The sequence below is a fragment of the Mycetomoellerius zeteki genome, unplaced genomic scaffold (genome assembly GCF_001594055.1).
Source record: "Mycetomoellerius zeteki isolate Tzet28-1 unplaced genomic scaffold, Tzet1.0 scaffold64, whole genome shotgun sequence".
NCBI lineage: Eukaryota > Metazoa > Arthropoda > Insecta > Hymenoptera > Formicidae > Mycetomoellerius > Mycetomoellerius zeteki.
Window position 1 is genome coordinate 415,727 of NW_017257654.1, and position 19,163 is coordinate 434,889.

Genomic DNA, 19,163 nt, shown 5'->3' on the forward strand with positions numbered 1-19,163 from the left:
AAAAATGAAAAACAATGTTATTAAGCAGAAGCCAAAGTAAATGCTTGTTTTTCTTTTTAATATTCTTATTTTTAAAAAATATTCGATAAATTTACATTATTACGTGTAATGGAGATGCAATTTAATTCTGGATTAAGATGCAACGTCCACATGTCGAAGTCTCTTAACTTTTGACGCGATCTGTTAATCTAATTAGTGCAAGGCAACGCCATTAACTGCACTGCACCGATGGATTAGCATGGACAGTGGTACGTGTGTGCAAACACGCGACGACGCTGGGTTCATCCCGACGAGCTAGGACGATTTACGAGGTTTCACAGGCTTGTCTGGTGCATAGATAGGACGAATGTGTCAATTACGATAATCGCGCATCGATGATTTATCCGATTTATCCGATGAAATTATTTAGACGCCCATTGACAATTATCACGTCGCGATTTGACCTGAAAATGCAGCGCAATACAATGCGACGTCCTTTCTTCGCGTGTTACATTAATTCACGGCATTTCTCAAGTTTCTTAATCTATTTTTTCATATATTATCATCTTCATTAAATATATATATTAAATATATAGAAATAATTATTATCTATGCTGAGCTAAATTCCTTTATTGCCCATCAATCGAAGATCTCGGATGCATTCCGAGTTACGCATGAAGCGCATGATGCATCATTTGTCTTTGTTGTTTACCAATTAATAAAGAAGGATAAAACGATACATCATGCACTTCATGCGTAACTCGGAACGCACCCCTCGTCTATTCTATCAATTTTGTTTTTGTTTCATTAGTTATCGCATTCTTTCCTGTGTATTTTATCTCTCCGGACACGAAATAATCTTCACCAGTCGCTGTGGCCGGTTCCATGCGAAACTTTTCTTGTGAAAATCTGGACTTTGAGCTCTTGTTTGTTAAATTATTCGTCGGAAAATCATTGGTATCTTCTGCTTCCGAGGTTTTCAAGCGGAATCTATTTCGCTTTGCAAGTCGCCGGTTTGCGTCGTGAGAGCGGCGTTTTTTAAAGGGACCATATTCGAGATACGTTTCCGCGGGATATCGATACATCTCGTTGCCTCTCCCATGAATGTTCGGGACGAAGTAAAAGGTCGATGAATCCGTAAAATCGTCGTAATACTGATACGGCCAAACGGGTAATTGCAGACCGACTGCATCGTAGATTACTCGATCGCCGAGCTCTGGATGATTGCGAGATCGAAGTGTTTCGCGGAACTCGCGATTAGGACCTTTCAATACGAAAGGCATTCCAAATTTTGCAACGCCGTTCGATCTTTTGTTGTTCCACGGTCGAGATAGTCTTTGAACTTTAAAAATAATTTTGGGATCTACCTGTAAATCCTTGAATCTCGCTATCTCAGACGCTCGTTTCGCTTTCCGATGAATTCTGCGCGGAAAATGATCATTGTCGGTTATTTTAAGTATAGGTGAGATATCAAAAACATTGTTTCTTTTGCGATATTTCCGTTGCCAAAATTTTAGGCTATTTAAATAAGAGTTGGATTGAGGTTGCATGTGTTTAATGTTGCTTGATATAGGTGTTTCTTTTTCTATTAAATGAATTCTTGATAAGGCATAATCGTCGTACGGAGATTGTTTTATTATCGGCAGCAGCTTCCATTCGACGACGTCATTCAACCATTTATTATTTCTTAATCTCAGAAGCGCCAAATTATTCTCGGGATCCGTATCCAGGTCACCCAGTTCGTCTAACTTAGCCATATATTTTTCCCTTAATTTATTTCTAGAAAGATTATCATCATCGTAAAAGTAGTCACCAGTTTTCCAGTTTGCGACGTTATAAATTCTTTTCTCTCTTTCCTGTCTCAGATTTTTCAACTCGATTTCAGGATCTATTTCCTCACGTCGATAGTTTGTCGCACGATTTAATTTTACAGCGTTATCATCTGCTTCTTTTTCCGTTACTGAAACTTTCTGTCGCTCCTCTGAGACCCGAGGCTTCGCGTTCCTCGTCAAGTTTACAAAGCTCGTACTTCCGTCCGCCTTGTCAATTTTTGTCTCACGGTTTATAGCACGAAGTTTTCCCTTAATCTGATTATTGGCTCCCGCATTTGTCACTAACTTTTCTTCCGCGCTGACTTCCGTAGCCGCGAAATCAATTGCCGCATCGGTTTTGTTGTCCGCGAAAACATTGATTCTTCGCTCAACCAATTCCAGTTTATTCTCACTTTTTAGGCCATTGACATTATTTATTTGCGAATTATTCCATGATTCACCATCACGAATTTTGAATGCTGCATGAGATTTATTGGAACGGTCTGTATTCTCGCCGATTGATGTCCTGCGAATTATGTCCTCTCGCTTCATTCTGGAGTTCGTCTCATTGATTGAGAGAGGTTTACGTTCTCCTTCCGTCAATTTCTCGAATCGTTCTCTCTCCCTCTTTGTGCTATTCCTCATGTCTTTGCCAAAGGCAACCTCCTCCAGCTGTTCTTCGTTCTCCCTTTTCCAGGCTTCTCGCTTGTTGAGCAGTATCACTTCGTCCTCCATGCGATTCTTTCCTTTTATTGGTAACAAATCGAGTATCCTGTCAGTCTCGATTGCTGCGTTTTTCTTATCGATTAATTCCCGTTTCCTCTTTTTTTTCTTCCTTTTTAACTTCGCATCGAGAAGATCGAACGAATCGTAAATTCTTGGCTTCTCGTAACCTAAATAATAAAGCGAAGCCTGATCGTTTTCTTCGAGATTTGCGCGTTTTTGTCGCGACTTTCTATGTCTTAGAGATGATCCTACGTGATCTAGGTGTCTGCGATGCTCATTGTGTCTCTGCTTCGACTGTGTATGATTTTCATTTTTCTTTTGATTGCGGAACCTCTGGCCTTTCGTTTTGCGACGTCGCCGTCGTTTCAGTGGAATGTTATCGATGCTGCGCGTTTCTCTGCGACCAAATGCAACGTGACCTGGAAATTTTAAAACAGCATAAATTTGTTATGCTAACTTAAACACTCTTCTGAAAATATTAAAAATATAATAAATAAAACAAATTGACTGCCTTTATTACAGAATATGTATTATTTTCGGACCAGATATTATGCGGACGTAATTACTCGAGTATGAAAGTTTAGTCGAAACCGCCATGATTTTTTTTTTTATTGACTCGATGCAGAAATAGTTTATCATGCCGTGGTATTTAGACCGAAAACATTTCCGATAATCAATTTCCCGATATCGATAATTAAAGGAATATCACCCGTAACATTTATTTGCCGCATTTTATGTGCCGAAATTTTGATATTCTTAAACTGTCAATTAGAAATAACAAATATATGTATAATATCTTTTTTAGAAGATACTAAAAATAATCAAAATGTAATCACTAAAGATATTACGTACTATCGTGGAGCTGTTTATCTATTGTTTCAAATGAATTGTTGAACCGGAAAAGATTATGCGTATCGATTGGCAAAGACAATGCGTCTTTTGTCATCGAATGGCTTGCATTAATGGCATTAGGCACTGCGCTTTGATATTGTAAGACATTTCCAGTTCTAGCTCTAGCTGCGCCGAACATTGATGTAGGCTTTCCTTTTGTTTCTACAGTTTCTCGCGCTTCGATGTATTGCAAAAGTAGGTTTAACTGCCGAATCTAAATAATCATAAAATTTTGTTCTGATATAGTTTTCAGATATTTTTGTAATATTCTTGAAATATCTCTTGTCTTACATAAAATTTTATCACCATTTCTAATCAAATATCAAATAGTGATACATTATACTTATACGTAAAATCTTACCAAATAGTCGTGGACTGTTTGAACTTTTGTTTTCTCTTTTGCAGTCAGGGCGTTATATTCTTTTACAAGAGTTTCCAATATTCTCACTTTTTTCTGTAGATCATTAATATTTCCTTCTCTCTCTTGTCCGAAGGTGCTGTCAAACAGGAATTTGCGTCCTGTGTCTTGCTCTGGAATAATTTCCTCACGGACCAATGGCAGCAGTGGTGCCTGGATTCAAAATTAACATTTATTAATTGATTGAGAATTAATTATATCGCACGATATAATTAATATGCACTCGGAGATTACATACCTCTTCCAACAATTCCTCCTCTCGATCCATCTCCAGCATCCAGCCCAAAAATTCTCGCGTATCCGGCGATAAAGTAACGCAAGTTTTCTTTTGCACTTCATTTAGAATTAGCGTATCAAGGAGCCCCATAACTTTCTTTATCATCATTTCCGTGTGATTCGTCTAAAGCATATTAATTTAAAATTAAAAATTTGAAATCACCAAAATTTCTGTCATACACGATACACGCAAATCTCTCGTGATAAATATCGATTACTCCATCTTTGTCGAGTCCTTGTTGATAAATGTTACCGCTTATCACATCTTCTGTTTTGTGATCGCGATGAAGTCCAGGACCAAAAACACTCTTCAATCGATCATTTTTTTGGACCTGTAATATCATAATTATCATTATAATTATTATCTTTATGTTAGAAGACCATATATATTCTATGCGTCAAATAATTTTTCGTGTTCGATAAAAAGGATATCGAAAATAGCTTTGATATCACACAACACGATCCTTTACTTGCCTGTTCGAATATTTGCTCGACGATTTTTCCAGCTAGTTCACCGTGAAGAGCCACGTCCATCTGCGATTCGTCGTCGATGTTGTCGGCTGCGAGGAGCAGTGTAATTTCCTTTCTGCGTGCATCATCCACCTCCGGCTTCACTGTCTGAAAAATCATCCTTAATTCTTTTCTCTTTTTAATCCAGTCGCGCGATCTACAACGCGATCAACGGTTGTCCTTTCACTCACACTTTGATCCTCCGCATTCTCGTAAAACACTTTTTTGCCCAGTGCCTCGTTCATTCTTGCACGAAGTAGTCCTTGCTCGGCCGTTTTACTCTTCTGAACTTTAGTGCGTCCAATCAAAGGAGATGCTTCTGCTTTGTTCTTCTGCTTTAAATCACCCCGATTCTTCGACATATCAGACCGTTGTATGTGATGTCTTCTGTTTCTATTTGAAGAAGAGTGCAAACTACTTTTCTTCGCGTGTTTTTTCGAGGAGTGCTTATCCTTTTTATTTCCTTTTCCGGATTTCTCCTTCTTTCTAGTATTGGTTCGAAGGATTTTCGAGTATCGATCACGATCTTGTGTGTCACTGTTCCAGTTTCCAATCTCATATCCGTCATACGCTTCATCGAACTGATTTTCGACGATATTCGGAGGATGAAACTGGTTACCTGGATTTCTGCTCGTTTCATCGTAATCATGTTGATTTTGATTCAAGTTGTCGTAAAACGTGCGGTACGAAACAGCTGCTCTTCTAATTCTTGATGTTTGATTATTTACGTATTTTTGTTCGGCAGCTTCGAGATCATCACCATCCATATTAACCGTATTTATTAAAATCGATTCTTGGACATTTTTAGCCCTTCGATCAGGTACACCATGATTATTATTAAAAATATTAAATGAATTCGTGATTGTATTATTGTGCCAATTTTGTGATTTCGATGAATTATCATGACAGATTTGCAAAGAAGTTGCATTGTCTGCGTCTAATAAGTCCGAAATTACTGTATCGTTTATAGCTTTCAGTCCTCTGCCCAATCTGACTTTTACATTAAAATCATCATGCCAATCTGGAGATTCTACAAAAGACTCATGTAAATCTTGTAAACTAATCGCCGCCTGTTCCTCCAAATTTAGATTTTGTTTCAGTAATTCATGTGTTTTGGACTCGATGGTATTTTCGTATGGAGTCTCGGAAGCTGTATCGATTATTTGCCGTCCTTCGAGAAGCGGAACATTTTTACCTTCTGAAACCTATATCAATTAATCACTTCATATTGTTGTGCACAAAAAGTATAAATAACGTTGCCATAAATAATAATCACAAACATACTGTAGACTTGGCAGTTGTTTTGATAGAAAATGAACTCGGTAAATTTTCCTCCGTTGAGCTCTGCTCTGTATCACCTTTAAACATATCATCCATGACTTTAAGTACGAAATAATTGCTCGCCAGAGTGCTATTCGAATCTACAGCTATCAATCAAATATTTCGTAAAAGTATTGCCATTATATAAGCGTTATAAAAATAACTGTAATAAAACTACAGCTAGAGGAAGAAAGAAATGAAGGAATAAACTTGCCATTAAAATCAAGATTAATATTAAATGTTAAAAAATCATATGGATAGAGATTTGATTAAAGTGAAAATAAGTAAGAATTTTTTTATTTCTTGATGATTGGATTCAATATTTACTCATCAAAGATGCATCAATTGACTGGAATCTCTTTTGTGTTTTGTCGTTTTGACTCGAGCTGAGGAATCTATCGTTCAATGGCTGTAATTGAGAGGGATTTGTATCAAGAATATCATTTGATTCATAGCGTAGTCTTTGATCGCCTCTGAACCGGGGTCTGCTCTTTAATTCGCCATCAGACCAATCGTACAAGTTCTTCAATTCTTCATATAGGAACTCAACATTGTTTGCATCGTTCTCTTGATAATAATAATCTTCTGATCTGTAAAAAAGGTAAACATTACATCTGCACAATTTCGTGAATCATGTATGTATACGTAACCATAACGAATAATTTTGGCAGAATTTATTTATAAATTTTCTTCAGTTAATATTTATTAATTGATTTTTAATTTAAAATATATAAAATATTCTAATTATTGTAGAAAAAAATATAAGGGGTTTAAAATAAGCTATTTCTGCAAATTATCATCATGTTAATTACGCATAAATCAAGCAATACTCTTTAACTATTTGAAATATTATGTATGTATATTTTATATATGTTGCAATGTTAACATAATTTTTAAAGCATTTGTACCGGTCGTTTCCAAAATCTTCATAGAAATCTTTTGAAGTTTCCAATTCTTTACTTTGATCCATAATCTTGATAGGCTGAATATCCAATAAAATATTTTTGGCAACATTGGGATTTACATCTGCATTGGATGTGTATTCCAAAGGTTCATTCAAAGTTTCTTTCTTACTGTCTTCTAATAATAACTCTGAATTCTTTTTCGATGATGCGCTTCTATCCTCAAACGATTGGTCCAACCTATCAGACATCTATTTTTTGGTCGTTTGCATCAAATTGCATGCATGTGATAAATTTATAATTAAAATAGACGGTATCTTATAATATATGTGTGTTATTAATGACAACGATCAATAACAAGGTATGTGACTGTTGTTAGCTTGAAAAATAATTCTATTTACCATTTTGATTTCGCGGCATCTGATTCTTGATAAACATTATTCGCAAAATCTTTGCTTTGGCGAATTTTCTCCGAGTTTCCCTTAGACAATAATTGTCTTTCCTCATTGAACACGTTCTCGAAACTAGATCCTAACGAACTGAGGGGCTTTCTATCACTTTGATCTTTCTTCGTAGTCTTATTCTTACGTTCACCAAGATCAACGACGATTTCTTCTTTTGGCTCTTTGTTCTTTGCTTTTGCTTTTCTGAGTTCTTCTTTCATTACCGTCTCAGCGTTTTCATTCTTCTTTTTCCCTAAGTCATCTGACTTACATGATGATTTGCCAGCTGCGCTCAATTAAAATTTCGATGTCCAATTAGTTTCAGAAATTTACTGTATTTTTAGTTACATGCTTTTTAGTATGAATTTTATTATGCTTACGTTCTTACCGCGCTTTATTTTCGCATTAATTGAAAATTTATTATCTTTATTTACAGCTTCCTGCTCGTTTAATGAAGGATCGCGTTCTTGTTCTTCGTCATCATCATAATCGTAATACTCGACCATGTCTAACATACTATGTCTCTTTCTTCTATCATTTCTACTGTCTTTGTGTTTTTTCTTATCAAGCTTTTGCTTAATCAACATATCAACTTTAGCTCTTACAGGATCGATTTGCTGTCTAAATGAAGATTGTTCCTCTCTTCTTTCCATTCCTTTATCATTATCTGTAAATACGTCTTATACATTACTTTTGTGTTATTTTCTATGAGAACGGCAAATTCATCAAATTTTTATACCTTCAAGTACATCTTCTTCTCTGTCATTATAGAGCCCTTTAAGTTCTTCAACATTCTGATTTTGATATTCTTCATTATTCTCATCGTAATTTATCGCCGCTTCTTTTTCTGCTGTATTTTCTGCTTCATTATTGGTGTCAATATTTTTATAAGGATATACAGATTGTTTGTAACGAGCGTTATGATTTGTTTCCGCAATCTGAGAATTTAAAGCATCCTGAATACGACTTTCTTCAGCTTTATCTTCGCGTTTAGTTCTAGTCAATATTTTTCCCAAGTTTGCAGAATCGGTTATTTTATTTTGCTGTCGATTCTCATTCACATTTTCAATATGACTCTCAGTCGTAGTACTAAAAACTGATACCATGTTCTTTATCGATGAATCTCCAATTTCGCCATCGACTGAAATCGTAGAAATCCATAATAATTTCCTCTGTAAATTATTATCGGATTTGTGATATTCGCGAGCTTCCATTATAGTTCGAGTACCTTCCTTTACATTCATAGTCTCATTTCCGTTTGACCCGAGAACACGAATATCGATTTTATCAGTATCCAAATTTCCATTCGATTTATTTGCGTTCCTATTCTCGACACTTAGAGGCGGAACCATCTGTTGCTGCTTTCGCAAATCGTTGTCTACAGTCACCGAAGTGAGATCTTTCAGTATTATCGATTCATCAGTCTCAGATGTATTTATATATACGGTTTCCGGTTTCATTGTCGCATTGGTGACAGAATCAATCAGCGAAGTCAAAGAGTCTTCCCTTGCATTTGTATTTCTTGATTCGTCGACTTTATCTTCGTTCGTCTTTATCTTCGCCACGGACGTACCGTCTTTTCCCATTTGCCGAGACAATCTCGCCGTTGTCTCTGCCTCCTGCTTTTGATATAGACGCCCTCGAGGCTCAAATATTTTGATGACACCGGGTATCGGCTCGCGGTTTTGCGTTCCGTTTGCCTCAATCTCTCTTTCTTTCGCGGCTACGGTTGTGACGACACAGCTCCATGATTCATTTGTCCCGATACCGAACCCATACGACATATTTCCCCGGGGAAACTCCTTTTCCACGCCCTTCGATTGTTCATCATCTATGCTGAGTCGCGATATTTTCTGCGCCCCGAATCCTAATTTTTCTCCGCCACTTCGATTTTTCAGGGATTTCCTAGAATCATCGTTTATTGAAAAAACTATCAAATTAGTGAATGCGTTTTTTTCGAAATCGGGGGAGTTAGTACGATTTTCCGCTGTGTGATCAATTTTTAATATCCTTTTAATTGTGGAATGTTGACCAATTTTCTTCAAGCTTGCTTTAGGAACTTCATTTTTGGTAATACATTCTGGTAAATGCGTTTGTAAGTCCGTTTTTATGACAAATAATGATTTGTTATCGAAGAAATGATTATTTAAATATAGTTCTGTATTTGAAGAATATTCCAGTTCAAAAATATTTGCTTTGTTAGCTGTTGATGGAATAATCGTTAAATTATTGAAATGATTACTTGAAAAAAATCCTTTATCTAAAGAATTTTGCGAATCGGTAATATTCATCTTATTTGAAGTGTTCACCGAATTTTTTCCGTCGTTGCTGAGATAACTAGAATATAATTCAGTAACAACTTCTTCAATATTTTGTATTGTAGTTACATTTTTGAGAACGTTATTAATTATTTCAATTTTTCGATAGCGGTTATTTTCAGGAATATCTTTCTGATGATTTGTGTAATTTGAATCTACGACAAAACTCCTTCTGTTACGTTTACTGCGATCATGTGATTCTTTCGAATTTCGTCTCCCAAAATATGCTTCTCCAAACTCTACTCCCTGAAAAAGTTTTGAGTCATCTTCATTTTCGTTATCTACAGTTTTTGCTTTTTTTAGCTTCCGCATTGTTTCTTCATCAAGATAGTTGTCAAGATCTCCCCCAAAATTGTACATTTCAGCTGTCGATCTTGGCTCATCCCGCCAATTAGATTCTCCTGAAAAAGTTGATTATAGTAATGACAGTAATAATGATAATGTTAATCGTAATTATTACTTTTCGGTATTATATTTCTCTTTTTATAACCCAACATCAAACTATTTCTTAATTCTAATACAGTTCTTTTCAAAGATTCCAATGATAGCGGTACATTTCGGGTTTTGCCATTTTTTATTGCAACTGGAGATCTCCGCAAAGCGGTTAAATCATTTGCATATATTGGATCGTGCAACGATACTTCGAATTGATCCTGCAGGTCAGTCTGTAACTTTTCGTCTTTGCTCGAATCTAAGAGATCATGTTTGACATGTTATTCAAAATTAAGTCAACATTTTTAACATATTTTAATTATTTTGATAATACCAGAATTAACGAGATTTTCAGAAGATTCGTAATCTCGAAGCCATGTATTTTCGCCGTTAGTCACTTTGGGATTCTCATTAGAATTCGACCAGTCGCGCGAGGAATGGAAATTCTTCTTTTCAGTCCAATCTTTCAATGGCTGATCGACCATCGTTCCTTTTTCGTAGACAGCTCTATCTAACCTACACTCAAGGGTGGAATGAATTTCTATCTGTCTACTAAGAAACATACTAGCTTTTAGAAGATTTGTTACGTACAAGTATGAAAAATGTAGTCCATTAATTCAAGTCAAATAATCTTATAAATTATATGTAAATTGTTATTTTTATCTGTATGAGCGTATTTATAGCAATGAAAATATATCGTTTTAGAAAGATTACGATTTGAAAAATAAAAATAAAATGTTACTTTAACACTAAAAATATTTTATTGATTTTTAGATGTTCATGTAGATAATTTTTTTAGATTTTATTTAAACCCCAAAATAAATTATAATTTTGTAATATATTAATATTATTCCGTTCTTACGTGCCATCTGATTGATAAAAAGTGTTATCAGCATTAAATGTCATATCATTATCTAGATAGACTCTTTGAGGTATATCGCGAGTACTCTTTCGTCCATAATTCTTCTGCAGTATCCACATCGTTTCATAATTCCGATCGAAGCCCCTCTTGCCGCGTAACCTACTTCCATAACCAATATCATCCCGTTCCAGGATATTCCTTGTGTTGATGGATACCGTAGAGTGCTGGTTTGTATGCGCCAGCGGACTGTATCGGAAATATTCCTATTAAATCACTCAATAAAAATTGGCGCGTTTCTAAATCACTGTAGAATGCAAATATATAGATCGAGGTTATTGGTAACTTTTTCCAATTGAAGTAGACACTTCTAGCGATTAAAATTTATGGAAATTGAGTTAAGCTTAGTAACAATTCCTATTGAATTTATTTTACTTTTTATTTTACTTTTTTCTTTCTTGTTACAGTAACAAGCAACATAACTTATATCTAGGCTCTTACTCATTTAGGTGTGTTCTATGACTAATATGACGTGTGACGTGATCTATCCACTTCAAATCGTTCTGCGCATTTAGAACATCTTCTAGAAATCTATTTAGAGCCGCGCTATTTTTCTCATCGTGGATCATCACAGATTTATTCGTGGAATAACTTCGGTTGCCGTCAATCTATATGTTTAAAAGACAATATTACAGTTTAATAAGCTAATTGACATATATTAATTTTCTGTATTTTTACTGAGCACCAGAAAAATAGTCTGTAGAATAATACCTATAAAAGAGAAAGAGACAGAAAAGGAACGAGAAAATTAACACTTGCATAAGCGACTCGTATTCTTAAATGTACCACGAGCTTTGAACATTCTGCTGCAGCATTCTTGCTACGAAGACGGCGGAATATCCTGTCGCTGACAATCCCTTCCTACCACCCGCACCGACACGTTAGCGCGTTATAATAATGCTGTGTGGATGTCCCGTAACGCATCGCGTACATACTATTTCGCCTCGTCCTTTTTCTGACGCGCTCGTGCGGCCGAAACAATGGGATTCTACATCCGGGAGTCGCGGGCACGGGGCGCGGTATTATTAAAAATTCACTCCCCCCAGCGTGGCTGAAGTGGCCTCTGGCAATCTGCATCTCATTCCCGGTGGGCCCTTGTGCCATCAGGTGGCTGGCAGCCACCACCGGCAGCTAGCGCGCTGCGGAAAAGGGGTGGAAAACTTGAGCCTCGCGACGCGACGCAGTGGTTTCGCGGTAGGACACGACGTTGCGGTTGGTTTGCCGAACAAAAAAAGATCTTACACTCAATTATACGCGGCATTTAACTAAATAAAGACTCGCCTTCCGTCTCACCCTCGGTCTGCCTTTCGACCTAACGTAGCTAGAGCTGTATGTGTGTATACTAGAATTCTTTTTATTAAACTGCCTACGATGATGAAATGTCTTTGTTGGTTGAAAGATGTCTAATTTTATTAGAACGCATAAGTGTGTATTATAAATTATAAGGTAGAGTAAAAGTACCAGATGTGGATCAGGCATTAGTTCTGGGTCATTTTTTATATTTAAATAATTATAGTATTTTCCATTAAATGGTACGTATCATAAGATTCTTTAGCATTTGTTTTATCTCTTTCAAGTGTCAATTGAATTTAATTTATTAGGAACAGCGCTATAAATGTTATTGATGTCGTTAACTAACTAAATGTGCGTGGTTAACTAACCACGGTTAACTAACCGCGGTTTTATATAACGTATGTATCTTTAAAAATTCATTCAAAGTGTAATATTAGTGTAAGAATTGCCTTATGGTTTTTATAGTAAGTAGTAAATAGCATTAGATTTCATAGAAAAAATTAATGTTATGCTCAGTTGAGATTAAATGTGTTGGTTTAGTAATTACTATGCTATAACGATCTTTTTATTGTTAAATTTGTTATAAAAATATTTAAAAACTTGTGTCAAATCTTACAAATGATGCCATCTCGAAAAGATTTATTTGTTTAAAGTATCAGAATATAAAATAGTATACATGTCTATATGCAAAAAGTACTACTATTCGTAATTTAACTGTTTTATTGCTATAAATGTTTAATTTGCATTAATTTTTTTTAAATTATTGATTTTTAACTGTCACTAATTTTAAATAAATTTGGATGTGTTAAAATTGCATCATGATCCACAATTAGATCCTAGAACTAGATGTGGATCATCAATTATAATTTCGTTATATATATTACGATATGCAGTGCAAATAATTTTTATTATTTTTATTATTTTTATAATATAATAACAGCATCAAAAAGGATTTGGTGAATTTATCCGCAGTACGTGGGGTCTAATTGTGGGTAATTTTTATTATTTTATTTAATTCAAATTAAAACATATAAAATGGTAATGAAATGAAATAAAATCATACATAATGTAATCTTTATGATCAATTATGACTATTAAATATTTTATTAATTGTTTGATATTGTTCTGAATAAAAATATGAATTCTTTTTTAAAGAATGATCCACACACAACTAGTGATTTTGTCCTATATTATAACGTGACTGCCAAGTACGGTCTATTTGCTGTTTGTAGATAATTACATAGATAGTTAAATTTTTACTAAACGAATGTAAATATTGAGAATGTCTCATATTTGCAATTTATATTCAGAAATGTTTTCCTATTTTGAATTTGACTAGTTTTCAATTAAATATTTTCAATATTTGACTCAATAAAAATCGCAACGCTTAGATAGACCATATTGTATAAAATTACCTTACGATACAATCAAATGATATAATCAAATTTTTTTTATAAAAATACTATAGTACGGGGAAAAATTGTATTTTACTATTTCGTTATATAATTTGAATTATTTGTGATGTCTTTGAATTATTTTATTTGTTTTCTACACGAAGAGAAATCATAAGGGATTCATAACCATACGAATATAGTTAAAGGTTAATTCATAATACTATATTTTTTGCATATAACAGCGATCTCAATAAATACATTAATCAGTCGATATGTGAAATGCAACTATACGATTATTTCTAAATAGATATGGTCAGATGAAGCACATTATAAATTGCACGAGTATGATGGTATAGCTATATTAAGTCCTCGAAATAATTGCTGATTTTATAAATTAAAATACGTTCATGCTAGCTAAAGTATCTTTTTAAGGCATAAATAAAATATTATGTATGTAGACATATACATATATATATATGCCTACTGCAGTTTTACGTGTTTCGAGTATACAAGTATGATCAATTTAGCCATACATATACTTTGAATAGAACGCGCCCAACCTGATTTAAACAAATGACTCATACCTGTGATCATGTTTTTGTCAACGCATTATGCACGAGTTGCGGCGTTATTTTGTGAGACATTTTCTGCATAATGTAAATATGTATAATTACATTTACATTGTATTTTTCATATTGTTTAAGGACTATACTCTCTAAATCTGAATCAGTGAATCTCTAATATCAGTGTCAAAATATGCTAGTAATCAGTGAATGAAATGTGAGATCCTTAACCTAGCTAATTTTTATTATGACAACCTAGCTAATTTGTATTATGTGATCTATCTTGTTTTAGTGCATAAATTCAATGAATATGGTATTGGAATATTTATTGAATTTATGCACTAAAACAAGATTAGTTAGATCACATAATAAAGATTATATGGTATAATAAAGATTATATGGTAATATCACATAATAAAGATTACATGATATGATTATTCTAACCATATTCTCTTGTAGGTATTGATTATATATGTAGTATGGCTATTCCAATCATACTTTCTGAGGGATTGTATTATATAGTATATATAGTGGAATTATACTATTACATGTCCAACTAGTAATACGGTACAATTACGCTATTGCGACAATTTATATAAATTAGAAGAATTTGGGAATCTCAATCTAAACTGATAGATATGCTATCATTAAGAAAGTTAAGTTATCCATAATTGTATAGTTGCAATATTAATACGGTATGGTAGTGGCTTAAGCATATAATATGACTGAATTAACCATATTTATGGCTAATACTTCTAATCTTTTCTCTCCGTGTATTTTTAGAAAACGTACTAACATAATATAATATTTTACGACATTCTGATTCCGTTTGCAAGCGTGACGATCCTTTTCGCAAGTTCTCCATCAATCGGCCGTTGCGGGAGTCGAGTACCGAAAGTGCGGCGGGCATAATCAATCACAAGGCATTTTCGGCCGCAATACGCGACCGAAGAGAGGAACGATAGACGACAGTTCGCATAGTTCCGAAACGGAAATGGTAATATCGCTGGCCCGGGGCGACCAACCCTTTGTCATTTTGTCACTCGACATAAAGACTGAGAGCTGGCGGAAGAGATGCTCTGCGGCGTTTCCGTATGTCTCCCGCCAAAAGAAATTAACGCTTGAAATATTAAAAAAACGTTTTTGAGAACAGAATCTGTCGTCGTATGTCGCTCTCGGCCGATTCAGATATTTCTCTTATCAATCATGATGATACACTCGCTTTGTGAAATCTTGTAGAAAATTTTTATCAAAAAATTGCGTGCATCATCAAGTAACAAAAAGGATCATTCTAGATTGATTGATGAAATATCAAAATAGTTTTGATTACATAAATATATTTTGATTAACCTTATTATTTTCATGTTGATGTGGAGAAATGGTCGATTTTTTTGAATTTTTAATCGAATCGAATCTTTCCTTCATGTATGTTGCTTTGCTTTGATCGTGTTTGCTAACTTTTGCCAAGCTGAACGTAGAAATGATGGAAAGGACGTAGATCACGAGACATGCTTGAAGGCAAAATAGTGAAAGAGAGGACGATCTGGCTGTTCGTTTCATGCTGTAAAATATTATAAGTTAATATCTGTCATTTGCTACAACGACACAAATCAAAAGACGAAGTTTTTCAGAAAATAAATTTGAATATTTTAAATTTCATCATTAAAATTTTATATTTTAATTTTAAAATGCAATTTTGAAGTAATAATTAATGATAGAGAAATAAGAGGATATACATTTTTAAATTTTATTTTTATTTATATGTTTTTCTTTTTTTTCTTTATGTTTCGTTCTTTTATGCAAACAACTGAAAAATCATAATTATGTCGTTGTTGTAGCAAATAACCGATATGATATCTCAAAATTAGTTTCAGCAATAAATATATGTAATCTACGTACATTATTCATTAGGATATTATAATAATTTAATCGTACAGTGCAGTAGATGCAAAATTTAACAAATACTAGATACGTATTAGAGATTTAAACGAAAATATCGGCGATCGATTCCCTGATGATTTATACGAGCCAAAGAAATGGGGCAAGTCGAATTCAATTTAGCAAGCAAACGCGCGCGAGAGACTTCGTCACTTCATAAATCCGCTAGCAGAATTGCATACGCGTGTATGTGTGTGGCACGCGAAGTATATAACGGGTTATTAAGTCCCGATCTCGGAAAGACATTAATTTCACGGTCGCGCATAACTTTCCTGTCACAATTTGCATTCGGCTTGGGCCTCTCGCCGGAGCGCACGGCGGGAAATTAAAAACGTCCGATCGTAAAGCCTCGAAAAAGAAGTGAAATATCATCGCCCTCGCATTCTGAATCGTAATCAGTCGTATTACTCGCCGCGGGAGCTCTGCGTCTAGTTCGACTTCTTCGCAAAGTGTGAAAAACGAAACCTTCTTGCAACCGGAAGCGGGCAAACGTACCGCGATTGATACCATCGCTTATGCCCAATATTTATCAAGGAAATAAATGATCTGAATCAAAGAGAATTGTCGGTGAGAAGAATTGTTCCTAATTTCTTCCTATCGACTTATTCGCGTTATTGATAATTCGCATCTTCGCACAATGATCAATCACTCAAGAAACGAGACCAATTGCGCGATTAACAATAACTCGAGTGTCTTTATTCTTTATTTGTGTCTAATATCTCCAACGTTCGCAAACCCATCTCTCCTTCGATTATTCGCTGAGACAAAAACCGCAGAGGATCGCCATTCAACAAAAGCGCAAGGAATAAAGGCCTAAGCGATCGTTCCGTTCTCCAGGATCGCACGAAGGGGAAAGTCAGGGAAGATTTTCAGGAGGGTTTCTCGTTCGCCGTAATCTCTCCCGGTGGAATGCGAGTCCGAGAGAGTCACCGCCGCACGAGAGTATCGTTACAATGCCATGAGCGAACGAATGGTAGGAGAGTTGGATGTTTCATCGTTTCGTCAAGGATCGTGAATAAAGAAGCGGGCTAACGAAAAAGCAACGAAGGACGGCGCCGGTTGGAGGGAGCAGAGAAGGGGGCGATAGATGAGAAGAGTGGCGATATAATATACCGCGTAAGAGCCATTAGGTTATTAAAAACAGTGGTCGCTAGATTCGAATAATGAACCGGCTGGTGGCCACCGAGGGGCGCGACAAAGGCGGAAAATTAGCCCTGATAACTTCACGTTTGAATGCGGAGGGTGGCGGACGCGGAAAAGGAGAACGAAAGGAAGGAAAACGAAGCGCGCTGGTAATCTCGACTCCGTCTCTTCCTGTGATGACGGCCTTGTTCCCATTCGTTCGTGTTCACCACGTCTCTCATCGACTGTGTGTTTACGAAGACATCACGACGAAGACGTTTCGATTTCCTCGAGCGTGATCCTCGTGCGATTTTCTACGAAGAAGAGCAATACTCTTTCGGAATTAGTCTCAATAATCTTCCAATTTTCTCTTCAGAATAAGAGAGTGAAAGAAAGTTCAAATGAAGAATATAACTGAATATAACCGTAGACAATTTTATACCTACACGGAAAGAACCTTAGAATTTACCCTGAAAATATGACAATCGTGGGACAACATTGTATTTCAACAAGAATTTTAATGTAAATCTCTCTCATTCATTAATAAAACTACAATAAAGTATAAAATAAGTTTGATCAATTTTATTAAAGTGCATGGTAAAAATCTTTAAAATATTGTATTGTACCACAAAACTACATATTTTCAGAGTAAATTTTAAAAGAAAATTCTCTCCGTGTATATAATTAAATAACGAATAGCTAAATGAATTAATTTTAAATCAATTTATTTCTTAGGAAATTTTCTAATTCGGTTACCTTTCATCTAACAATCATTTGTATGTATATGCCTCTCAAAGATAGAAGTAAATATTATATACATATACTATCTTTAATTATTTTTATTTGAATACTTTTGATATGTAATGCTAAATTTGCAGCTCAAGTATTCGAATCATGATTTTTAGGTATACAATTTAAAACGGAGATTTCATGAACGAGAGAATATAATGCAAACAGAGATTGGCACGTCACTTACTATACGATTGCGGCTCTTTTTACCTGGTATTTTGCAGTGTGCGCTGGATTAGCAACTCGTTTTCGAACGCACACTCATGCGCGCGCCATTGACGATAACGTTCGCGAAAACGATCTATGTCACGCTGTGCCGATTGAATTGCGTCCATTGACGTCTCGCATAACAAATTTCGATCGAGCACCGATTGTTTCGCATCGGTTATCGATTTCCATAAATGCGCATATCTTCCCGCTGCCGCATTTCCATCAGTCTTTTTTTATCTTTCACTCAACAAAGAGAGTGACGTTTGTTAAAACCAGTCATTACATGTTCAGCGATACTCACGGGCATTCAATTAATCACTGAAATGATAAATCCGCTATCCGTGGATATCGAAGGATTCCTTTCGATTAAATTATATCTAAAGAAAATCGGCGCGAACTCGTATTATACAAGACATCTCTAAATTACTGAGGACGACAGTAAACTTAAGCCATCTCGAGAACGTTGGAGATTAAAACACACCTGTGAAATATAACACGCGCGCTCGCAACGTCTCTCTTAGGATTAGACGAGTTTATTTTCGGCGTATGAACGAAAACTTCTTGCATAAAGGAATTTCGTTACGACGCTCGCAGCTCTCGCAAGAAATATCCGAAGTCTACAGAGGTCGAATCTCGTAAGTGTGTGAAATAGATTTCATGTTAATTTTCGCACGTAGGTACGTTTCGCACGCGAATGAACGGGAAAATAAGGAATATCATATCGAATACTAGATGAATAATCGATTCTTATATAGCTAGCCTTGTTAGTATTCTCACAGACGAATTTGGGCTAATCGTCCTCACTCGAGGGAGCGTAGACTTCGAAAAAAATTATATCATAATTTTAGATACATTGAAAAAAAGAGAAATCTATGAATAAGATATATTTAAAAAAAATCATTGCACTGT

The 19,163-nt window shown here is 35.2% G+C and overlaps 3 protein-coding genes across 3 annotated transcripts; all 3 read right to left on the reverse strand.

Moving 5' to 3' along the window:
* Positions 1 to 758: 758 nt before the first annotated feature.
* On the reverse strand, positions 759 to 7,084 carry LOC108728718 (uncharacterized). The gene is made up of 11 exons (XM_018457453.1): positions 6,840 to 7,084; positions 6,259 to 6,521; positions 6,016 to 6,038; positions 5,892 to 5,969; positions 4,803 to 5,816; positions 4,576 to 4,719; positions 4,320 to 4,433; positions 4,064 to 4,225; positions 3,769 to 3,978; positions 3,369 to 3,621; positions 759 to 2,935 (listed from the first exon to the last, which is right to left on the reverse strand). The coding sequence occupies exons 1-11, from the start codon at positions 7,082 to 7,084 to the stop codon at positions 759 to 761; spliced, it is 4,683 nt and encodes a 1,560-aa protein (XP_018312955.1).
* On the reverse strand, positions 7,007 to 9,472 carry LOC108728828 (pre-mRNA-splicing factor 38B). The gene is made up of 4 exons (XM_018457621.1): positions 8,016 to 9,472; positions 7,665 to 7,955; positions 7,235 to 7,562; positions 7,007 to 7,084 (listed from the first exon to the last, which is right to left on the reverse strand). Coding segments are annotated over exons 1-4 (1,665 nt in total). The 5' UTR covers positions 9,061 to 9,472; the 3' UTR covers positions 7,007 to 7,083.
* Positions 9,318 to 15,570, reverse strand: LOC108728719 (uncharacterized). The gene is made up of 7 exons (XM_018457454.1): positions 15,546 to 15,570; positions 11,387 to 11,553; positions 10,889 to 11,134; positions 10,361 to 10,542; positions 10,055 to 10,285; positions 9,472 to 9,995; positions 9,318 to 9,356 (listed from the first exon to the last, which is right to left on the reverse strand). The coding sequence occupies exons 2-7, from the start codon at positions 11,512 to 11,514 to the stop codon at positions 9,318 to 9,320; spliced, it is 1,350 nt and encodes a 449-aa protein (XP_018312956.1). The 5' UTR covers positions 11,515 to 11,553; positions 15,546 to 15,570.
* Between the last annotated feature and the right edge of the window lie 3,593 nt (positions 15,571 to 19,163).

Coding starts and splice junctions, on each gene's coding strand:
- LOC108728828 (XM_018457621.1), bottom strand. CDS start 9,060: ATGTCGTATGGGTTCGGTATCGGGACAAATGAATCATGGAGCTGTGTC. Junction 7,956..8,015: donor AGAAGAAGATGTACTTGAAG/GTATAAAAATTT, acceptor GTAATGTATAAG/ACGTATTTACAGATAATGAT. Junction 7,563..7,664: donor TAATGCGAAAATAAAGCGCG/GTAAGAACGTAA, acceptor AATTGAGCGCAG/CTGGCAAATCATCATGTAAG.
- LOC108728718 (XM_018457453.1), bottom strand. CDS start 7,084: ATGTCTGATAGGTTGGACCAATCGTTTGAGGATAGAAGCGCATCATCG. Junction 6,522..6,839: donor GAAGATTTTGGAAACGACCG/GTACAAATGCTT, acceptor CCTTTTTTACAG/ATCAGAAGATTATTATTATC. Junction 4,226..4,319: donor AAGGACTCGACAAAGATGGA/GTAATCGATATT, acceptor AATATGCTTTAG/ACGAATCACACGGAAATGAT.
- LOC108728719 (XM_018457454.1), bottom strand. CDS start 11,514: ATGATCCACGATGAGAAAAATAGCGCGGCTCTAAATAGATTTCTAGAA. Junction 11,135..11,386: donor CATAGAACACACCTAAATGA/GTAAGAGCCTAG, acceptor TTTCCGATACAG/TCCGCTGGCGCATACAAACC. Junction 9,357..9,471: donor TTCCATCAACAGCTAACAAA/GCAAATATTTTT, acceptor CGCATTTACCAG/AATGTATTACCAAAAATGAA.